The 19,832-nt window shown below is 45.2% G+C and overlaps 1 protein-coding gene across 1 annotated transcript in view; it reads right to left on the bottom strand.

The window, feature by feature from the left end:
• Xdh (xanthine dehydrogenase) overlaps positions 1 to 19,832 on the bottom strand; it is a 66,570-nt gene that overhangs the window by 33,740 nt on the left and 12,998 nt on the right. Inside the window, exons 5-13 of the mRNA XM_057780168.1 lie at positions 17,865 to 17,991; positions 16,856 to 16,917; positions 9,187 to 9,255; positions 8,806 to 8,892; positions 7,496 to 7,637; positions 4,571 to 4,663; positions 3,960 to 4,111; positions 2,851 to 2,944; positions 1,304 to 1,413 (exon numbers count right to left, since the gene is read on the bottom strand). Coding sequence (XP_057636151.1) covers positions 1,304 to 1,413; positions 2,851 to 2,944; positions 3,960 to 4,111; positions 4,571 to 4,663; positions 7,496 to 7,637; positions 8,806 to 8,892; positions 9,187 to 9,255; positions 16,856 to 16,917; positions 17,865 to 17,991 — 936 coding nt within the window. The remainder of the gene's footprint in view (positions 1 to 1,303; positions 1,414 to 2,850; positions 2,945 to 3,959; positions 4,112 to 4,570; positions 4,664 to 7,495; positions 7,638 to 8,805; positions 8,893 to 9,186; positions 9,256 to 16,855; positions 16,918 to 17,864; positions 17,992 to 19,832) is intronic.

Genomic DNA, 19,832 nt, shown 5'->3' with positions numbered 1-19,832 from the left:
CCAGGAAAGAATCATGTGACGTCTGCCTTCCATGTCACGTTGCTCCTCAGGTTTGTGGTCACCCTGGGTCTGCATATTTGTATTAACCCCAAAGGTCCTTTGTTCTGAAGGAGCCATGGGGATTCTCCCAGGCATCATTCTTGGGTGCTGACATGGTCTGGAGCACCTCACCCAGAGTTTTAACTGTTCTAAAGCAGGCAGTGGTTCCATGTGCTCCCTCCCAGGGTCACACTGTGCCACCAGCTATCAGGGTACCAGTGTCCTTTCTTGACAAAACTCTCTAGTTCCCAGCATAAAACCTCCTCTCTTTTATCAAATGATAGATTTGTTAAAGACCCTTTCTGAAAAATAAAAGCAGAGCCACATGAACCCTGTCCTACTCAATTAAAAAAAATAGTGATCTGTGAAATTCAGAATAATAAGACTCGCTGCTCAAAACAGTCTATAATCACAAGCTGGAAAATCATTAGGCGGCCATCTCAGGGGCATTGTTGCTTGAATTAAATTAGCATTCTCATTAAAGAGGTCAAAATCTGCCAGGACAAACTCAGTTCACGCTGACCAAGCACTTCCTGTAACCCGAGGCTGTCCTGACAGCTGTTTTGCTGGCCTCGCCCAGAACATTCTTGTAATGTGTCTATGGCATCTGTGTTCTCAACTGGTGACTGCTGAGAGAGAACTAGAGCCAGCCAAGCCCCGCAAGGCGCCACATCTGCCCAAACAGATGAGAAAGCCTGCTTGTGACGCCCACATCCAGCAGTGGCCAGCCAGAGTAAGGTCAGTGAGCCAGCACCTCAGCAAGCCCAAGGCCAGCCGTGAGGTCTCACCACAGCAGCTTCTTCACTCAGCCAGCAGGACTTAAACACTTGACTCTGGGAAAATAACATCACTGGCACAAGGCAGGAATACCCAACAAACAGGGATGCCCTTGGGACGGTGACGGCCACCACTGGCTTCCATACACCTATGAGTTCTGTTCTTCAGTCTTCCCTGCAGTCTCTACAGTGGGTAACACTGTGCCTGCTTTACAAAGAAGACACAGAGGCTCAGAAACGTGAGACTAGCCCTCTAGTCCCCTGTCAGACTGCTGAGTTCCATAGTCCATGAGCCACAACTTCTCCTTGTCCAGAAATGATAGAGTTGTTTCATCAAAGGCAATGTCAGAGAGAATGGATCCAGGTTAAAGTTGAGATTGTAGGTTGTAGTTGCTAACTACGATCCTGAAACTGTCTTTTGGCTTCTTATCTGCAGCCTGGTAGTGGTATAGTTTGGGCAGAGACTGAAGCAGCTCGCAGCCTCTTACCTCCCTACTGTAGGGGATCTCGATGGACAGCAGTATCTCCTCTGGGCTGAGCAGAGTCTTTCTGTAGCCAGGGAAGAAGGTGTGGTCCATCCGAACAGTCCTCTTGGTACCTACATGTAGACAATATGATGACAGTGACATGTGGGTGAGGCTGGTGATACTCTGAAAACAGGGGACAGTCACCAGTGGGACAAGTTCTTCTCTGCTCTCTGATGCCACGGTCAGAGGAACCAGCAGGCAAAACTGGAACTAAGTCCCTTTCTGAGGTCCTTAAATAACATGTGCGCATCAGTATCTGACAATCACCCTTTCTGAGGGAGGAACGACCTGGTCTGTGAAATGTGTCGTTTTATCGTATAAATACACTCACCACAGCCAAGCTCAAGCAGCCATGCAAAGGCACTGGGTGTGAAGTCAGAATAAGGGCAAGAAAGTTGTATCAATTCCTTTTCACTGTCCTCAGTCAAGAAAGCTAACAAGGATTGCCTTCGGGAAGCTGGCATCTGGGAACTAGATTGTAGGAGGATTCCTACCATTTCGGGAGTGTAGCATATGTAACTGGCGCCCAAGAAATCTTGGGTATTAAGTCTCTAACAAGCTTCTCTGGCAGACAGTAGTTCTCCCGTGTTTTCACAGTTCATTGCTGGGGGAATCGTCATATATCCTGGTCCCAACACACCCTCATCCACTTATCTAGTCCAACTGTGAATCCCCTAGAAAGACTATGGAGACCAATGTGGAGGTTTCAGGAGAATGGAGCTAGAACTACCATATGACCCAGCAATAGCCCTTCTAGCCAAATACCCAAAGGACCCCACAGTCCACGAAATTCAATGTTTATTGATGCTCATTTATAACAGCAAGGAAATGGAGCCAGCCTTGATGTCTATCAACGGATGAATGCTTAACAAAACTGTGATGCATGGAGAAAATGGAACTTTAATTGGCCAAAATGGAATTGTAAAACTTGTTGGAAAATGGATACAATCGGAAAGTATCCTATTAAGTGAGGCAATCCAGGCCCAGAAAGACAGACACTGCAAGTTCTCTCTCATCTGAAGCTCTGAGCTCCTGGTGTTACATATGTGAACTAAGTGTGGGTAGAGGCTAGGAAACCAGGAAGGGACCCATGATGAGGATCAAGGGGCTTTAAGAGGCATGGGTAAGAAGAGTAAAAGAAGACACACATGCGGTACAAAATAGAGGAGGAAATACTGGGGGTAAAAGGGCACAATGAGGACAGGGCGGGGTACAGGAAGATAGAGGGGAGGCCCAACCAAACTTAGTATGTCTAAAAATTCTGTAAGGAAACTTGCTACTTTGTATACTAATTAAAAGATTAAATTTGAAAAAGAAACAAAAAGAAAGAAAATGCTTAACTCTCTCAGCCTCTAACCTGGATTGATCCCCCTGCAACTTCTATGAATGCAAACCTTAAGCATTAGGGACCTCTGAATATGGGGCTTTGTTTGTCCAGAAAGTGATCTGGGTGGTAAAACGTTCCTCCCCGAAGTCATTCTTTATGAATCTCTGCCTCAGTTGCTCACCTCTAGACACGAGGGTCAGTTTGGCTCCGCTGGCCATGAACACAGGGTTGAGGTCAGAGATGGGGCTGGCGGTGATGATGTTCCCTCCGATGGACTGGTGAGAACAAGCAGAGAGTGAGAGCATGCAGGGCAGGAGGTGACAGCTGTGGCAGGGGCACTGGAGGACGTGACTGAGCAGCCCAGGGAGACATGGTCATTCCAGGAAACACAGAAGCCTGAAACCAAAATGCTTGGGACGGGTTCTTAGTTTGGAAGCATACGCATGTGTCTGCAAACTTTGGCAAGTTCTTCTGAATTGTTTTCCCTCAGCCAACCTTTTTTTCATTCTGAAAGGATCGAGGTGAGTTATCACCAGGGCATGAGGAGCCAGGAAAATGAAGCTCAAGATAGAGATCAAGGAAAAAGAGGACAACTCAGAGATGAACAATTGGTTCCTTTTGCAGCTGATCGTTCTGGCAATTCAACAAAGAAAGGAAATGGAACAAGAATCAGATAGAGGTTCTTGTTGCCGAAACCAAGGAGGAAAGGCAGTGTGAACTGGGAATGAAACTCTCTCAGAAGCACGCTTAGGAGAACTAGAGGACACAATGGCCTTTTCTGCCTCTGTGTTCCTTCCTCTGAAACCAGAAGTGGCACGTTCTTGGACAGGGCAGGGGCTTGGAAGTGTTCTGTGCTATTCTGTTTTAACTTTAAAAGCAATTTTTCAAAGAATACAGTGGGACAGGATAGGCTGTCTCCCAACACCACAAACTGTGTGAAGCCCAAGCAAACCAGGAACCTGAGTGGTACTAGTTACAAACCAGAAATTCCAGCAGACTGACAGAACAGGCAACAGACGGACCCTTCCCTCCTCTGGAGGGAGCTCTGAGCCTCTGGTTCACCCCTAAACTCTGAAGGGACCCAGATCTGGCTTCTCTGACATGTCTCTCTTTCACTTACTCAGAATCATGGACAGCTTGAGAAAGAGAGAGGCAGAACACTGGGTCTTCAACCTTGAGGGAGAACTGTGCTTCTCAGTGACCCACAAACCACCTTCGTGAGTAGTACCCAGGCACTTATAGAAAATCTGATCTCCACTCCTCCTCTCTGCCTGTGACCTGAGGACTCACCGCCACGGACTTGACCTGCTTGCCAGCGAACCAGCGCAGCTGCTCCAGCACACCTCTGAAGACCTCTGTCTTCTGTTCTGGAAGATTAGCAACTGCATCCACCAGCACACTTTCCACCAAAGTAAGGGGGCAAGCGGCTCCAAAGGAGATTCCTGTGGATACATGCCGGATGTAAAGTCACTCCTAGCTGGAAAGACCTGTGATGGGTAGCTCCTGTGAAACTGGAGCCAAGCTAAAGTAAGGCTTCTATCTTTATAGGGCCCAGAGAGGTGACGGAACTAACCGACTCTGCTCATACCTCTGGATCCTATAATCAACACACTTTCCTATAATCCAGTAGTTCTCAACTCAATAAAATCAAGACTTCTGGAGGTGAAGTTCTGGCTTAAAGGAAGAAAAGCAAAAGCACACAAACACTACCGTCTCCGTCTCTCTAGTTCCACCTCCATGCGATCTGATATGTCATCAGGACCAAAGGCAGCACCAAGATTCTTGCAGCGTCTGCTAACACTGGCCACATACACTTGGGGTGTGGGGGGGTGAGGGCTACCTCCTTCCCAGCTCACCCCCTACCCTTGATGGACTCCAGGGAAAGCAGGGGGCAGCCTCACCCTCAGGCCCATTCTTCACTGAATTCAGTTCCGGGATCCAGGCTGGGCAGACAATCAGCGGAAATAACATCTTCTTAAACTTCATTTCAATGCCTTTGAGAAATGAGAAACCTGGGTTAGAAACATTAGCAGTTTCCCATATCACACACAGGAGGCAAGCACATTTTACACCAGGAGGAGGTTTGGAAACAGAACAGATGAGGAGGGACTAGGTCAGTCATAATCTCTGGATTTCTCTCAACAAATAAAAAAAAAAAAATGAACTCGGATTCACTTCCATGTGTCATGCAATGGCATTTGAAAACACAGGACATTAAGGAATGTCCAAAATTCTTTCAAGTACTTATATTTGAACTCACTTCATAGTCTTAATCGCCCTGTGAGGGACTGTATGTTTCTTTTTATGATGTGGAACCTGAGGATCAGAAATGTCCAACATTTTAAAAATGGTTATTTACATGTATGTATGCAATGAAAGCGTACAAATGACATGAAATATCAGAGGCCAACTCTCCTTCCACCAAGGGCTCCAGGGATTGAACTCGGGCCATCAGACTGATGTAGCTAGTGTCTTTTCCCCACCCAGCTATCTCATTAACCCCAACTGTTTTGCTCAAATCCACAGTTAATAACAAGCGCATTTCAGTTTTGGGGCCATAGTTAGGGGTGGGATATACTAGCAAAAATGTCATATCCTTAAAACCCAAGAAGAAAATGAGACACAAAGCTTCAAATCTGTCTTCTGATCTCCAGTAGTTCTGTCTGGGTTCAAGGTGCATGGCTTGGTGGGGCGACATCTTTGTCCAGTGTCTGTCTCCACCCCAGCTAATCACTAGAAGCCTCTGCTGATGCTGCTCCTCCATTCCCTCTAGGTTTTGCCAATACCATCGTAGATGGGGAATGAAACAGAAACCCCAGCTCTCCATCGTGATGTGGCTTAGGGCTTCAAAGGGCCGCCGCTTTGAGGAGTCCACTCCCAAGACAGGCCACTGACACAATGAGCTCCATCTAGACTCACTCCCCTCATGGCCGGCACTGGCTGTAGCTAGGCCTTTACTTTGTGCGGTGTGTGTACAAGGAGCGGGGAGTAGAGTAGATGGAAGGTCTTGAGAAATTATTTGTAATTGTGGAGCTCATAAGATCTTATTATAATCCAGAGCACTGCCTGACTCACAGAGAGGAGCATGTCCAAAGTCAAAACATCACCAGAGATCCTCTAGACACTTCAAACCATGCTACCCTTGGTCCGTAGAACTCTAGTTAAATAGACAAAGGATCTGAGGGCCACAACCATGTGGACAACAAGAGCACCAACCACCGTGAACGCTACTGAGCCACAGCCTTCAAAATTACACCACAGAAACATGTCTCATACCCTGAACACAGTGTGTCACAAAGCTACACATGGAGGCCTTTGTACCCCATTTGTGCTTCTGAGGACAGATTTAGTACTGTGCTCCATCACTGATCCCAGCAAGGCTCTCCTGGGTGGACTGGGGATCCAACCAGAGTCAAATTTAAGGAGTTGAGCTCCTTCCGAAACCAGAGCCAGACTCCGGGCAGCTGTTTTGATTTCTCAAGCATTATCTATCAACCACCTCTCAACACATACACTACACATACACTACACATACATACATATACACATACATACACATACACTACAATACACATACACTACACATACATACATATACACATACATATACATACACTACAATACACATACACTACACATACATACATATACACATACATACACATACACTACAATACACATACACTACACATACATACATATACACATACATACACATACACTACAATACACATACACTACACATACATACATATACACATACATACACATACACTACACATACACTACACATACATACATATACACATACATACACATACACTACAATACACATACATACACATACACTACATTATGCACACATACACATGCACTATATTACACATACATACACACACTACACTACACATATATACACATACACTACACTACATGTACATACACATACAATACACTGTACATGTATACACATACACTACACTACACATACATACACATACACTACAACCATGAGTCCTTGGGTTCAAATCCCCAACACCCATGTAAAAGACTAGGAGTGGCTACATATACCCTTAACCCTAGTACACTGTGGGGCTTGTTCAGCTTAGCTCCAAGTTCACTGAGGATATTGTCTCAGGGGTATAAGGCACCACATGTAAGAGCAGGACTCGCCCTATCTTCCTTTGACCAACACACACATGCACGTACACACACACGTGCACTACACACACACACACACGCACACATGCATGTATACATGCACACATGCATGCACACATGCACACAATGCACACATGCATGTACACATGCACACATGCATGTACACATGCACACACACACACATGCACTCACACCATTTATAGACCTCTAACATTATCAGACACTGACCTGAATACTTGGCCAGCATTTTTCCCACCACTCCTAGACCAGGAAAGCTGTGAAGGAAGGAACTTTTCCTCTTAGATTTTTGTGTCCCTAGCTCTTCCCAGAAACGGGAAGGGTCACAGTTGGCACTCCATGGATGTCCACGGAGAAACCCAGCAAGTGTAAGGATCACACCTGATATGCAAGCAGCCCTCTGAGATGTTATACCACCCCATACACAAAATGAGAAGTCAGGAACCTTTCCTAGGATACACAGTAAGGGACTGAACCAGGCCTCCCTGACTCCAAAGCTAATGTTCTGGGAGCCCTTATGCCCTGAGTTCAGTGGGCTTCTAGTGAGCAGTCAGTGAATCAATGAATAGAGAGTAGGGGACACTCAGGGAGGAACTAGAAAGCCATAATGAGCCCAGCAATGCTCAAAGGTCCCAGTGCAGCCTTACCTATCTCTGTGTTCCCCACCACCAGCTTGGCATCGGGGTGCTGAGCTTTGAGGTCGAGCAGTTCTTCCATGGTTGAAGCCTGGATCCAGGTCACACGCTCCCCTTCAAAACGCAGCTGCTTCTGGGGAGTGTCTTTCAGCCTCTGGGAAGTATAGTTAGCTTACTGCACTGTCTCCTTCGTACCACCCTTCCCCCGAGGAACCATATTAAATCTGCGGTGGGATCAGCCTGTTTACTGACTTGTCTAATACCGAATTGAGAAGGAAGAGTACATGCCGAGAGAAAAGTGTGTGTGTGTGGGGGGGGGGGATTACATGCAGTTTCTGTTGACCTTATTCAGTACATCATAGCACTCTTGAGAAGAGCTCAGTGAGAGAGGCACTCTGAGCCTTGCGGCTACCACTTAAAGAGCAACCTGAAGATCAAGGTTATGGTACCTGCTAAAATCCACCTGCTAGGAGGAGCCTACACCAGAAATCTCAGATTCCACATTGTCACCAGGAGGCACAGTGGACACGGAGTGGGAAGGGTTAAAGGTCAGGAAGACAGGCGTTCAAAGAGCAGGGTGCATGTGAAGGAGGCCTGAATCTAGCACATATGAATGACCCTTGGTGGAAAGAAATCCCAGGCATCAAACAGATGGTGTCTTCAAGGGTTCACAGTCCAGGGAAGGATAGGCCAGTAGCACTGATAATCTATCCTCTGACCTTTGAACCTACATCTCCAAGAAACACTGGAGAAGGCTTGAGTCTTTCCTTGCAATAAATATAAATGAAAATGAGAAAGTCGGCATGAGGACGTCTCTAAGACAGAAACTCAATGCATGCTCATGTCCTTCTAGTGCAGCTGTGTTTTGTTTCCTTTAAAGAAGTATGCTGCTTTAGATGGAGAAATAGAAGGTTTGATGGGTTCACACTTAGAGATAGCCAGGAGGTCCACAAATTGATATAGAGTGGAAACAGATATAACAATATAATCGACAGATAGCATCAATAACAGTGCCTGCTATTAATAAACAGTGTGTAGCAAAGAACAGTGTCAATCTCGTGGGGCTCAAAGTTTATCAAGAAACACAGACATGGAATCTGTAACTGCATGACCCATGTAAGAAGAAGCAAAGAATGGGATGGGATGGGATGGGAGCATGGGACAGAAGGCCTTTACCTCCTAGAAATGGCAGAATAAGGAAGGAGAACTAAGCTAAAATCTAAGACAAAGTGGTACAAAATTCTCAGCCTTCCGTGTAAACAAAGTAGAACCCAGGAGTTCACAGAACAGGTGTTTGACCAGACGTCCCCAGCATCACCTACCAGCAACTCTGGGGGAAAGATGGGCTCTTGAGTGGGATCTAAGGGCTTGAAATCCTCTGGTTTGAATAAAGATGTTGAGGGAGCAACCTGCAAGGAAAGAGAATAGCAAGTGTCAGATGCTCAGACGCATTGACCTGGCTCTTCTTCCAGGTGAGCTTGTTCCCAGAAGAGGGCAGTCAGCTCCAGGAAGAAGGAACAAGTAGGCTTGCCAGAGAACCCAGAAGTAATGAGTACCATGGCACCTTCAACATCTGAGTGCCACAGCCTCTCATTGTTCCTTCTTCCAACATCACTGCCAAGGATGTGGAAAGAGCGTAGCAAATCCCCCAGACCTTTGACTGCCCCCCCCCCCCCCGCTAGGCTTCCAGAAGGCTCCGGTACCATTTGGTCTTTCATCTGGTTCATGCAGCAGTTTGGGTTGTTTCCACTTCCTCCACAGCACCCGCCATCCTAAGAAAATGACACATATTCGCATAAGAATATTTTCAGTTTCTCAGAACCTAAGGAAAGTCAGTTATCCTTATTTACTCAAGCCTGGCTCTGGTAATCTCAGCCTGCATCAACGAGAGAAGCATGGCCTATCCCATCCATTCTGCCTCCATTTGGAGGGCTGAGGTCCCTGCCACATGCTCACTTCACTAATGGGGATTAAGGAAGTCTTTGGAGCAACAGGGAAATTTTATTTTCAAGAAAATTTCTCCACTAAAGCTAGGTTCTACTTTATGGGAACATATGTCTATACCCACTTTCCTTCTTCAGCGTTGCTTCCTTAGGAAGTCCCTAAGGGAAAAAAACTTACCACTTCTCATAGGACACAAGAGGCTCTACTTTGAGACCAAATGAGATCTGTGATGCTTGGCTGGGAGTCTCTGCAGCTGGGGTCTATGGATGTCATATGTCAGTACTGGTCTCTAAGATGCATCCAGCCCATGTGCCCAATGACCTCCACTACTTACTGTGTCTTTATCCCAGAAATCTAAACACTCCACTCCTCACTGTGACTGGGCTCTGGATAAAGGGTATGGGTCACCCATCGCTTAGGGGAAACTACTTCCTCAGACCTCTCAGGATGTCTGTGGCAAAGAACAGACAGAGATTGCTGTCTCCCTCAGCTGAGGGAAGTACATGGTGGAGTGTGAGTTCACCTGACAGACCCAACTGAAGAAAGCAGGAGTTTCCAAAATCATGAAATTGATGTTAAGAGACAAATGTAGGGGAACTCAGTCTTTTAATATAGTAGGTCCTGAAGGAGCAAGCTAAGGGCAGGCAGCCCTTCTGTGTGTGAGTAAGGGGGGAATGACTTTCCATGCTAGCCTTTCCCCAAAGAGGAGCTTCAACCCTCTACCTCTGTCCCCCAAAGTCCCAAGAACGCCATGGGGTTGAAGGCGTGGCTTTTGAGAACATGTAAGCACCGCCAAGAGAAACATTTGCTAGTTCATACCCTGTAAGTGTGCAGCTCCTTGTGCAGAGCATCTCAGGTGTGCACACCAGACCCAATCCGGTTAGTCCACATACACAGCCTCTCCCATCTTGCCCTTTTCTATGCTTAGATGGGAAGAGATATCCCTTAAGGTCTCTTTAAGCTCTCTTCCTAGAGAAGGAATGATGAAACTGTGTTCTCAGACTTTCTGGAAGCAAGAGGAATTTGCATAGAGCACAGTATCGCCTTACTCGCCTGGCTTCCTTAAGGAAAAACGCATGTTATACAGGCCACTTTTTCCAGACAACCAATGCACCAACATCATACCACTTAAATCACTTTCCATGATAACTCAATGGTATATTTATGCTATAAATTATTGTGGTGTATAATAATAAGTCACTCAAGGTCTACTGGAGTAAGACTGCCCTTTTCCATCCACACCCTCCCGGGCTCTCTGCTAAGAGGTAAGCAATAAGAGAATTGACTAAAATACTGGAACTTGAGAGAGAACAATCCTACCAACTTAGAATTCTGTATCAGGGACTAGTATGTAAAATGTTAAACAGAAGAAAAGAGCACAGTGACACACACACACACACACACACACACACACACACATGAATGTTCTTCAGTGCTTAGGACACAGAGGCAGGAGAATCACTGCCAGTCAGAAAGGGGAGGTCCTAGGTACAACAACCAAGTCAAAGAGACATAAAAAACCTTTACATGGAAGTTGGTCATGGTCATGCATGCTTTTAATTCCAATACTCCGAGGCAGAGGCAGAAAAATATCTGTGAGTTTAAGGCCAGCATGGTCTAAATAGTGAGTACCAAGATAACTAGGGTTCCATAAACAGATATTGTCTCAAACACCCACCCCCAAAAGAAACAAAATAAAGGAAGCCTTAATGTGTTGTAGATAACAGCAGGGCATGGAAAATTCCAAGCTACGTTTTTAAGCACTTTAAACTGAAGAGAATTAAACAGAGAAGTGCAAGGACAAATGTTTTAAGTAGAGATAGCAATACTATTCCATCGGAAATGAATACATCCTGCAGGTTGAGAAGTCAGTATGGACGTAACTAACATAACATCACCTTCCCCTTGCGTGTGACTTTGAGAATTCAAAAGCTAAAATAACACGTGTGCAGAGGTAAGTCAGACGCCTTCCTTGACAGGTACTAATTATAGACGTCATCATTAGCGCACTACTTGTTCTAAAGAAGACATTTTTCCCATTTAACAAGTATTTATTCTTGCTTCATGGGGAATGGCCTTTGTTGATGCCAATCTATTTAACATTTGTTGGAAACCTAGAGATCAAACCTCAGATTCAGACTCAGTGTCACCAAGACTTGAAAGTCAGGGCAAAGTCTGATTCAGAAGGGCCCTCCCAAGTCACATCTGATTATTTTTGCTTGGTTCATACATCGCCAAGCACGCATAAATACCTGTAATGAGAGCAGTCACATCCCCATCTTCTACCCCTTCAACAACAGGCAGAACCAAAGCTATGAGATAAAAACTAAGAGAAGTCATTGAAGCTGAGGCTACAACGTCAGGGTCCTGAAGGCGGAAGGTCCCATGGAACTGTATATATCATTCCGTCTGTTTGCAGTGTTCACCTCCTGCAGCTTCAGGTGCTAAGGGCAAGAGATGACACATGACCCTGCTTTCCAGGAAGCAGCCACGGTGGAGATGATCTGGAGATTTTCCTAAGTCCCCCTCATTATCCTCTTGATGTTTATTGTTCCCCAGTCGCAGTCTTTCTTTTGGTCTGACTTAGCAATCTGTATCATCTCATTCCTCAGACAGGCCGGATCAAAGCACACTGCTTGCATCGAATTTCTTTTTAAGAACTAGGTTTTGCTTTGTTGATTTATCTCTATGGATTTCCTGGTTTCAGTTTCATCAATTTTCTGCTCTAAATATTGTTTCTTTTCTTCTGCCTCTTGTGGATTTAATTTGCCTTTTCTCATTTTCCTCAGGTGGAAGCCACATATTGATTTTTAGATCTTTTTTTCCCTCGCCTAGATTTACATCCCCTGCTCTAAATTTCCCTCCAAGCAATTTGACAAAATATCTTTTCAATTTCATTCAGTTCAAAACAATTTTAAATTTATTTTAGGATTTCTTCTTTGCCCCATCTGTTATTTGGACGCATGTTGTTTAATCTCACAGAAAGCATTTTTGGAATTTCCCAGCTATCTTTCTGTTTTTGGTTTCTAGTTTAATCTTACTCTAGTCCCCAAACAGACATTGTGGGATTGCTATTATTTTTTATTTGTTTTATAGTCTTGCATTCATGAGAGTATGAAAAAAAGTCTTTTTCTGTCATTTCTGGTTGTGGTGACAAAGAGACTTTTGTTATATGCGGTTCATTGATAGGACTGTTGAATTCACCTATGTCTTTTCTGGTTTTTAATCTATCTGCAGGATATGGCCATTTCTGATAAAATAGTGATGAAATACCCATTTAAAATATTAGAATAAATTTCCATTTTATATTCAATTTATTTTAAAATTTATCTTGGAATTTCTTCTTACCGTGTTCTGCTCCTAGTTGCATACATGTTAAGGGTCTCTGTGTCTTTCTAATGTGACTGTTGGACCGATGAACTCACAGCAGAAGTGACTGGATACCTGGACATGACCAGCACTAGACTGGACCCACCAACACCCCATCCTGATGAGAGGGGGCTCACGAAGCCCACCCTTCCCTGGGGAATTGTAGGCAGCTAATGATGGTTGTGGTATGGGGAGTCATAGTTCTCGGTGATGTCGCCGCTCTAAGTTTTATTTGCTTAATAAACCCTCACCCATGCTTTAAAAAAGGATTTATATGTCTTCTTAAAGCATCTGTCCTTTTATTGATCCACTAATGAGTGGCCGGGAATCATTACGTAGCCTGGAATTACTGGCTTCAAACTCGGAGTCATCCCCCTGCCTCTTCCTCCTGAGCACTGAGATTACAAACGTGAGCTGAGCTGCCATGCCTTTCTCCTCTGCTTTAGTTTTAAAGAATAGTTTCACAAAGTACAGAATTTTAACTCAGTGGGATTTTTTACCTTCAGTGCTGTTAGTATACCCCTCAATTCTCTTCTTGCTTACGTGGTTCCTTATGAGGTGAACATGATCCTTAGCTGTGTGCTTCCACAGATCAGGTGTAGCCTGGATCCTACGAAGGACTGTTTCTTTAATTTTTATTTTGTGAAGCTTGTCTTTAATATATCTTGGAGTGAACGTTGTGGGAGAGGGTTGTTGTTAGTTTGGTTTGGTTCTTGTTTTATTTTGTTCTTTTTTGGTGTTTTTTTTTTTTTTTGTATTGTTTTTGTTGTTGTTTGACACTGATCTCAGTGTTCCCTGAGATGCCTGGTTCTGTGGTTTGGAGTCTAACATTCATTTGGGGAAATGCTCATTCATAATTGCTGAACTATTACTCCTGCCCCTTGCTTTCTACTTCTGGCATCCCCCTTACATGCATGCTACACCCCATGGTTCCAAGGTGCTTGGTCTTCTGGGTTTTTTTCCCCCTGCTCATGTCTTCTCTTTGCTCATTGGCTCTGGAAGTGTGAATTTTCATATCCTCTGTCTTAGAAATGCTTTCTTGAGCCACACCCAGTTACAAAGGAGCCCACCAAGTGTATTCTTCATTCCGTTACTGTGACTTTGACTCTAGTGTTTTCTTATAATTTCCTTATGGAATCCCTATCACTCTGATTACATTATCCGTCCTTTATTACTTGTCTATTTTTAACATTAAAACCTTTAGCATAGTAATTATATTATTTTTAAAACTCATGATTTCATCTTTCTGACATCTTTTTTTATATCAATTCCAATTCTGCTCTATGATTAGTCTCTTGAAATTGTGTTTGCCTCTGTGTAGGTCTTGTGAATTTTTTTAAACTGAAAAGCAGATAGTTGTACTGAAATCAGAGGACCTCTGTCAATATGCCTTCAGTGATGTGTTGGTGTCAAGGAGAAATACTTTATAGCTCTAGGCTTAATGAGTCTGCCCCTACACTGTGAATTCCACAAGAGTCTTTCTGGAGTATATTCCTCCCTTAGATGGGTCAAGATGGCTGGAGGAGTCTGAGGTTAAGAATTCATCTTCTACCCAGTAGGGTAGGCTCCAATATGGCATGCCCTGAGAAGGAGAGGCTCTGGTACAATAGCTTTATGTGTTTCTTCTTTTTCAATAATTTTTGAGACTATAATATAATTACATTTCCCATTCCCACTCATGTATTTCTTCTTGTGCCTGTGATTTTCTGCACCGTTCCATCTATCTTCAGCTTGAGGTGCAGCATCTGGTCCTTGAATTTCCCTTCCCCCAGAAGACCAGAGAGGGGCTCTTCATTACCTTTCCACGGTCTGGCTTTGCTGTGGTACTTAACATGGTGTGGAACCTTCTAAGTTCCTCACACACCAGAGCGGGCAACAGAAATCCCACTTCTGCCTGTTCTAACTGCTTGTCTATTCCCCTCCTCTCTGCTCGATGGGACGCAATCATTCTTGATGCCAACCATGTGCCCAGCTCTGCCAGACTCTGCTCATGTGTGCTATGTGGGGGCAAATAGGAAATCCAAGCTCCATGCAGTCATGCACAAAAGTAAACAGGCTATGGTAAGAATCCTGGAGGCCTCCGCACAGGAACTTGAAGGCACTTCTACACGCTTGCTTTGTGCCAGACTTTTGGGCTGTTTAGAGCTCTCAGCTTAATGCAGAAAAAAACTGGGTCAAGAGGGACAGAGCACTGCTCCACGGTGGAGCCATGCACCATCTCAACTGGATGAGCCCTGGGAAAGAGTATCGTTGTTGACATCCTTCTCTTTTGAAGCTCTCTCAGGGCTCTTTAGATTGGACATCTTTGAGCAGGCTCCTCAGATGGGCATGCAGAGACAAGCTGAACAATCCTTGTTTCTCAGAGAAGCCTGAGCAATTAATGAAGACCATATGGCAGATAAGGGAAGGTGCTGTCACTTAAAGCGCCTCTTGTTGATGGCCTAAATTGTACTAGGAATTGTCCTAAAAGCTCTGCAAGAGGTACTTGATTTTTTTTCAAACTCTTGTCATTTATTGCCTCTTTTCAAAGACTTATTTTTGGCTAGCCTCAGAAGCAGTTGAAGCTGTCAGCAAGGACACATCTCTTGGCACTCATTCCTGGTGTTTTTCTTTAGCTTCCTTCATCCGCTTGACCAAAAGTTTAGCATATTCTGCAGCCTCCTTGCTTTGCTTACTGCGTTATCTCTTCAGTACAACATATCAGCATTGCAACGCAAGACACATGAAATGGCAAGATGCTGACTCTTGGCTACTTTGGTTCTGGGCTTGCTTGCTTTGTTTGAAGGCTTTCTGGCAACACATTGGTGGGCTTCTTCTTTAGAGAGACTGAAACACTTTCAGACTCTGCTAAACTTTTTGGGCCCCAATTATCAAATCATAGTAGCATCTCTCAGTCCAGGGATATCCTTCTCTCCTCCTTTTGTCTTCAGTAACCAGGTTGAAACTGCTCAGTTTGGCATCCACAGTGCATCCCTGAACCGACTTGCACTTCCTCCCTCCAGTTCTCCTTGGTCTATAACGAGAACTCCCTTTCCTCAACAGTAAATGTACCTTGGCATGAGTCAAGACTCATTGCTTGCTAGGAGAACCTTCTTTGTCATTCCCACCACTGAGTCTGACTGCAAAACCCTTCCATTTTTCACCAGGAGCCTTGGCAGCAACAAGAAGTACTTACTTTTTATAAACACTACATGGTAGGCATTATAATTCCAGTCTCTGAATCTAACATTCCCATCACTGCTACCTAGCTCAACCTCCATGCTTAGTTTTTGGGTGTGATGAGGCATTGGCTGTCTTTACGAGGCTTTGTTGATACCTCCACTCAACTTTCTTGTGTTACGCAAACCCAAGACTTTCTCCCAATGTGCCCACCCTAAAGGTGAGCGAGAAGCTCCTGGTGTCTCACATCTCCTAGACCCATGATCAAACAGTGACGAAAAGGTTTGGGTGAAATCGGGATTCTCTTAACCCAGAGTCAGGCAAAAAACTTAGGTGTGTGTGCCAAGAGCAGAGGTGCCAACATTCTGTCCTCACCATATGGGCAGGTATGTGTCTGTGTTTACACAACCAGTGACCACACACTTAGCTACGATTTCAGACGAGAGGTTTATGAACTCCGCAGGGGTTCGCGAACTGTCTGGAGATCTAATTATCAGCTTCACGAGGCCAGCAGAGTGCCAACTGTGACAGCAGCTAAGAGAAGGAAGGAGGAGGGGGGCCAGGCTGAGCCAGGCAGGGATACTTTAAAATACCACATTTGGCACCTGTGTAGGCAGAGCCTGCCAGTCTCCAGGGAAAGTGGCCAAGCCTCGAGGCATTATGGGAAGGTAGCACTTGGGCAGTGTGCACCTTCCCAAGAATCTGAGTTACAGGCCTTCCCAGCAGGAGATCCCACACCATGAATAAGACAGCAGCATCTGTTTGCCCTAGCACATGTCCCAGCTGGAGGACTCACTCACTGACTTGCCTCATCCTCCTTCCCTATAGACCTGAAGTCCTTGGCATCCTTCCCAATTGGGCTCTCTGCGAGTTCCTGCTTTAGGGCAGGGTTCCACTTACCCTGGCGAAGGTCCGGAATCCCTGGAGGATGGGTCTGTAGCCTGTACAGCGGCAGAGGTTTCCTGCAGGCCAAGGGGAAAGTTGAAGTGTCACTGCTCTCTCCAAGTGGTGAGGGGCGTGACCTTTGGACACTCTATATCTCCTGCCTAGAAAGTCCTGTTCCTCAAAGCACCTACTCTGATGCTCTTCCAGAATGCCTAGACCAAGTACACACTGGCCTTCCCAGGGTGTCTGCTCACCTTCTCAGCGTGTCTTCCAAACTATATCACCAGTACGCTTCCACTCTAGAATGGAAATCCCTGGAGGAAGGACTCCCATCGTTTGTCCTGTGCCCCTTACACTCCAGATAGTGTGTAACAGGACTCAAATGAAGTCTGAACAGATGATTGACTGGGGTGCTGAATGAATGGGGAACCTTCTGGACTCAGTTCTCTAGAGAGATTTGATTCACTCACAGGAGACCAAACAGGAAGGCAACGACTACCGTGACTGGGCATCTACCCTGAGAAAGAGTAAGTGAACAAACCATGTTTTATGAGTATCTAGGCCAGTCGTTCTCAACCTGTGGGTCACGACCCCTTCGGTAAACCTCTGTCTCCAAAAACATTTATATTACGATTCACAAAAGTAGCAAAATTACAGTTACAAAGTAGCAATGAAAATAACTTTTTGGTTGGGGTCAGTACAACATGCAGGAAAGGGTTGCGGCATTAAGGGGGCTGAGAAGCACTGATCTAGTCTGTTTCCCACATGTCAATAGTCCTTCATGCTAGCTGTCCTGGGACATGGCTGCCCCGTGAAAGATAGGATGCAGACATCCCAGGAAGCAAGAACCAAAATGGATAATCATGGATAACCAGGAGAAGATCTTGGCTACCAAGTTTTGGCAGCCAGAGCTTTCCAAAGAGCAACACCTGGCGTTCCCTGCCCATTCTTGACTGTCACCATGTTGCCGTGTTCAGGACCCATGTCCCATCCCACTCCCAGGGCTGTGCCTGAAGGTTCACACCTTGGAAGGCATTCTCGATCTCCTCAATGGTGGGCTCAGGCTGGTTTCGGAGCAGTGTGTACATGCTCATGACAATACCAGGGGTGCAGAACCCACACTGGGAACCATGGCTTTTGGCGATTCTTTCCTTAAAAAGAAAAAAAATAACAGATTAAAAAAAAGACAGATGCCCCATGCTTGCGTTATCAGAAACCCCTCACTGCAGCTCCATTGCAATTCACCTAAAGCTGTGGGGGTCACCATCAGGTTACCAAACCCCTCTGAGGTACAGTTCCTCATCCCATGACTTACAGCCAAGGATTTAAAACCAGGACACATAGAAAACTCTTTCCATCCTTTTCTTTACTCTCCCCTTTCTTTCTGTTGTTTACTGGTGACTGACCCTAGAACTTTGAACGTGTTAGGTTGGGTCTCCATCACTGAACACTGCCAACAGTCCTTTTTGTACTATTTGTCTGTGATAGTGTCTCACTGTGGAGTGTAGGCAGGCCTTGAACTTGAGGTCCTCCTGCCACAGCCTCCCAAACAGCTGGACTACAGGCACAAGGACTACACGAAACTCCTGACGTTGTACTTGGCATTCTGTAGGCATCCATCAATATTGGCTATTAGTGGACAAGTCCCTTCAGGGAGCAGGGGCTGTTCTCACTCAGGGGACTTAGGAATTTACCCAGGTCCATGCATCTTTAATAGAAGCACTGTGCTGTATTATTTTGGCTGCACGAGCCTGTTGTGAAATTCAAGCACCACTCCTGAGGGACCAGAGTGTGTCCTACCCACCAGTACATTTCTGGGTTGTTGAGTGAAGGTACCCTCTGGGCACAGTAAGAACGCAAGAGTTGGAACATGAGCTAAACTGAGTTTACTCTCTGCATGGGAATCACAAAATTCCCACCCAAAACAAGTAGGTTTTGACTACAAAGTCTCTTTCCTCATCCGCATGACTTTCTCCTTTTTCTGCTTCTTGAAAATGTCTCTTGGTACTCAAGTGAAACTCACAGAAGTTATAACATCTATATCTACAGTCTATTCATTAATTTTGTGAACCCAGACTATAAACCTAGCATGCACTAGGCATGGAAAAGTCCTATAAACAGAGAAGAGAGGGTACACAAAGCCCATTCTGTAACAGGGAAATACTGATAAAAAATTGGAGTAAGAAAAATGTCATGTGGTGTAGAAAATTTGTACAAGATGACGTGGTCCAGAGAGATTGGTATCCACTGAGCCTGGTCAGAAAAGGCCTCTCTAGAAAGTATCTTGAGTCTGGCTTCAGTATCACAGTCTGGATCAGGGAAAAAGAACAGTCAGCAAGAAGGCCCCACACAGAATGAGCATGGAGTGCCAGAACTGCTGAGAGAATATGGGTGGAACCTGCTGGTGATAAACACCTTGGCTGGGAAAGCAGCTCCTCCCAGGCCAGGGCAGGATACGGAACTCTCTCTGTGTGATGGGAAGTCTCTGGATAATTCAGTGAGCAGCGATGTGATTCATGGCTTGACAAAGAAATTATGCTGGGCCACTGGATAGAAACTGCATTCTCAAAGCAAGCATGGAAATGGGGCATTGGGATATGGTACAGCCAATCAAACAGATGATGGCATGGGCCGAGTTTTGCTCAGCAAGAGTAAGAACAGATGGGGGAAATGTCATCTATGGCTTGGGCTGGAGAATGGACCACACTTCTGGATGGATGGGTGTAGTATATGAGAGAATCAAACTTTACTCCTACATCCTTATCTTGAAAAATAGTGTGGATTGTTTTGCCATTGGCTCAGGTAGAGCAACACCCAAGAAGAAAGACATTATGGGCAAAATAGATTCCTAATAAAGTTGAGATCAGACATTTACACAGTGTTGTCAAGTAGGCAATTGGAACTGAGTCTAACTTTCTGAGGAGGTGCCAAAGCTGAAAGCCACATGTGTGTGCCGCCTGCGGAGAAGGGCAGGACTGAGGCCTCAGCCTGG

The sequence above is a fragment of the Chionomys nivalis genome, chromosome 1 (assembly GCF_950005125.1).
Source record: "Chionomys nivalis chromosome 1, mChiNiv1.1, whole genome shotgun sequence".
Lineage (NCBI taxonomy): Eukaryota > Metazoa > Chordata > Mammalia > Rodentia > Cricetidae > Chionomys > Chionomys nivalis.
This window is presented reverse-complemented; position numbering and strand designations above follow the sequence as displayed.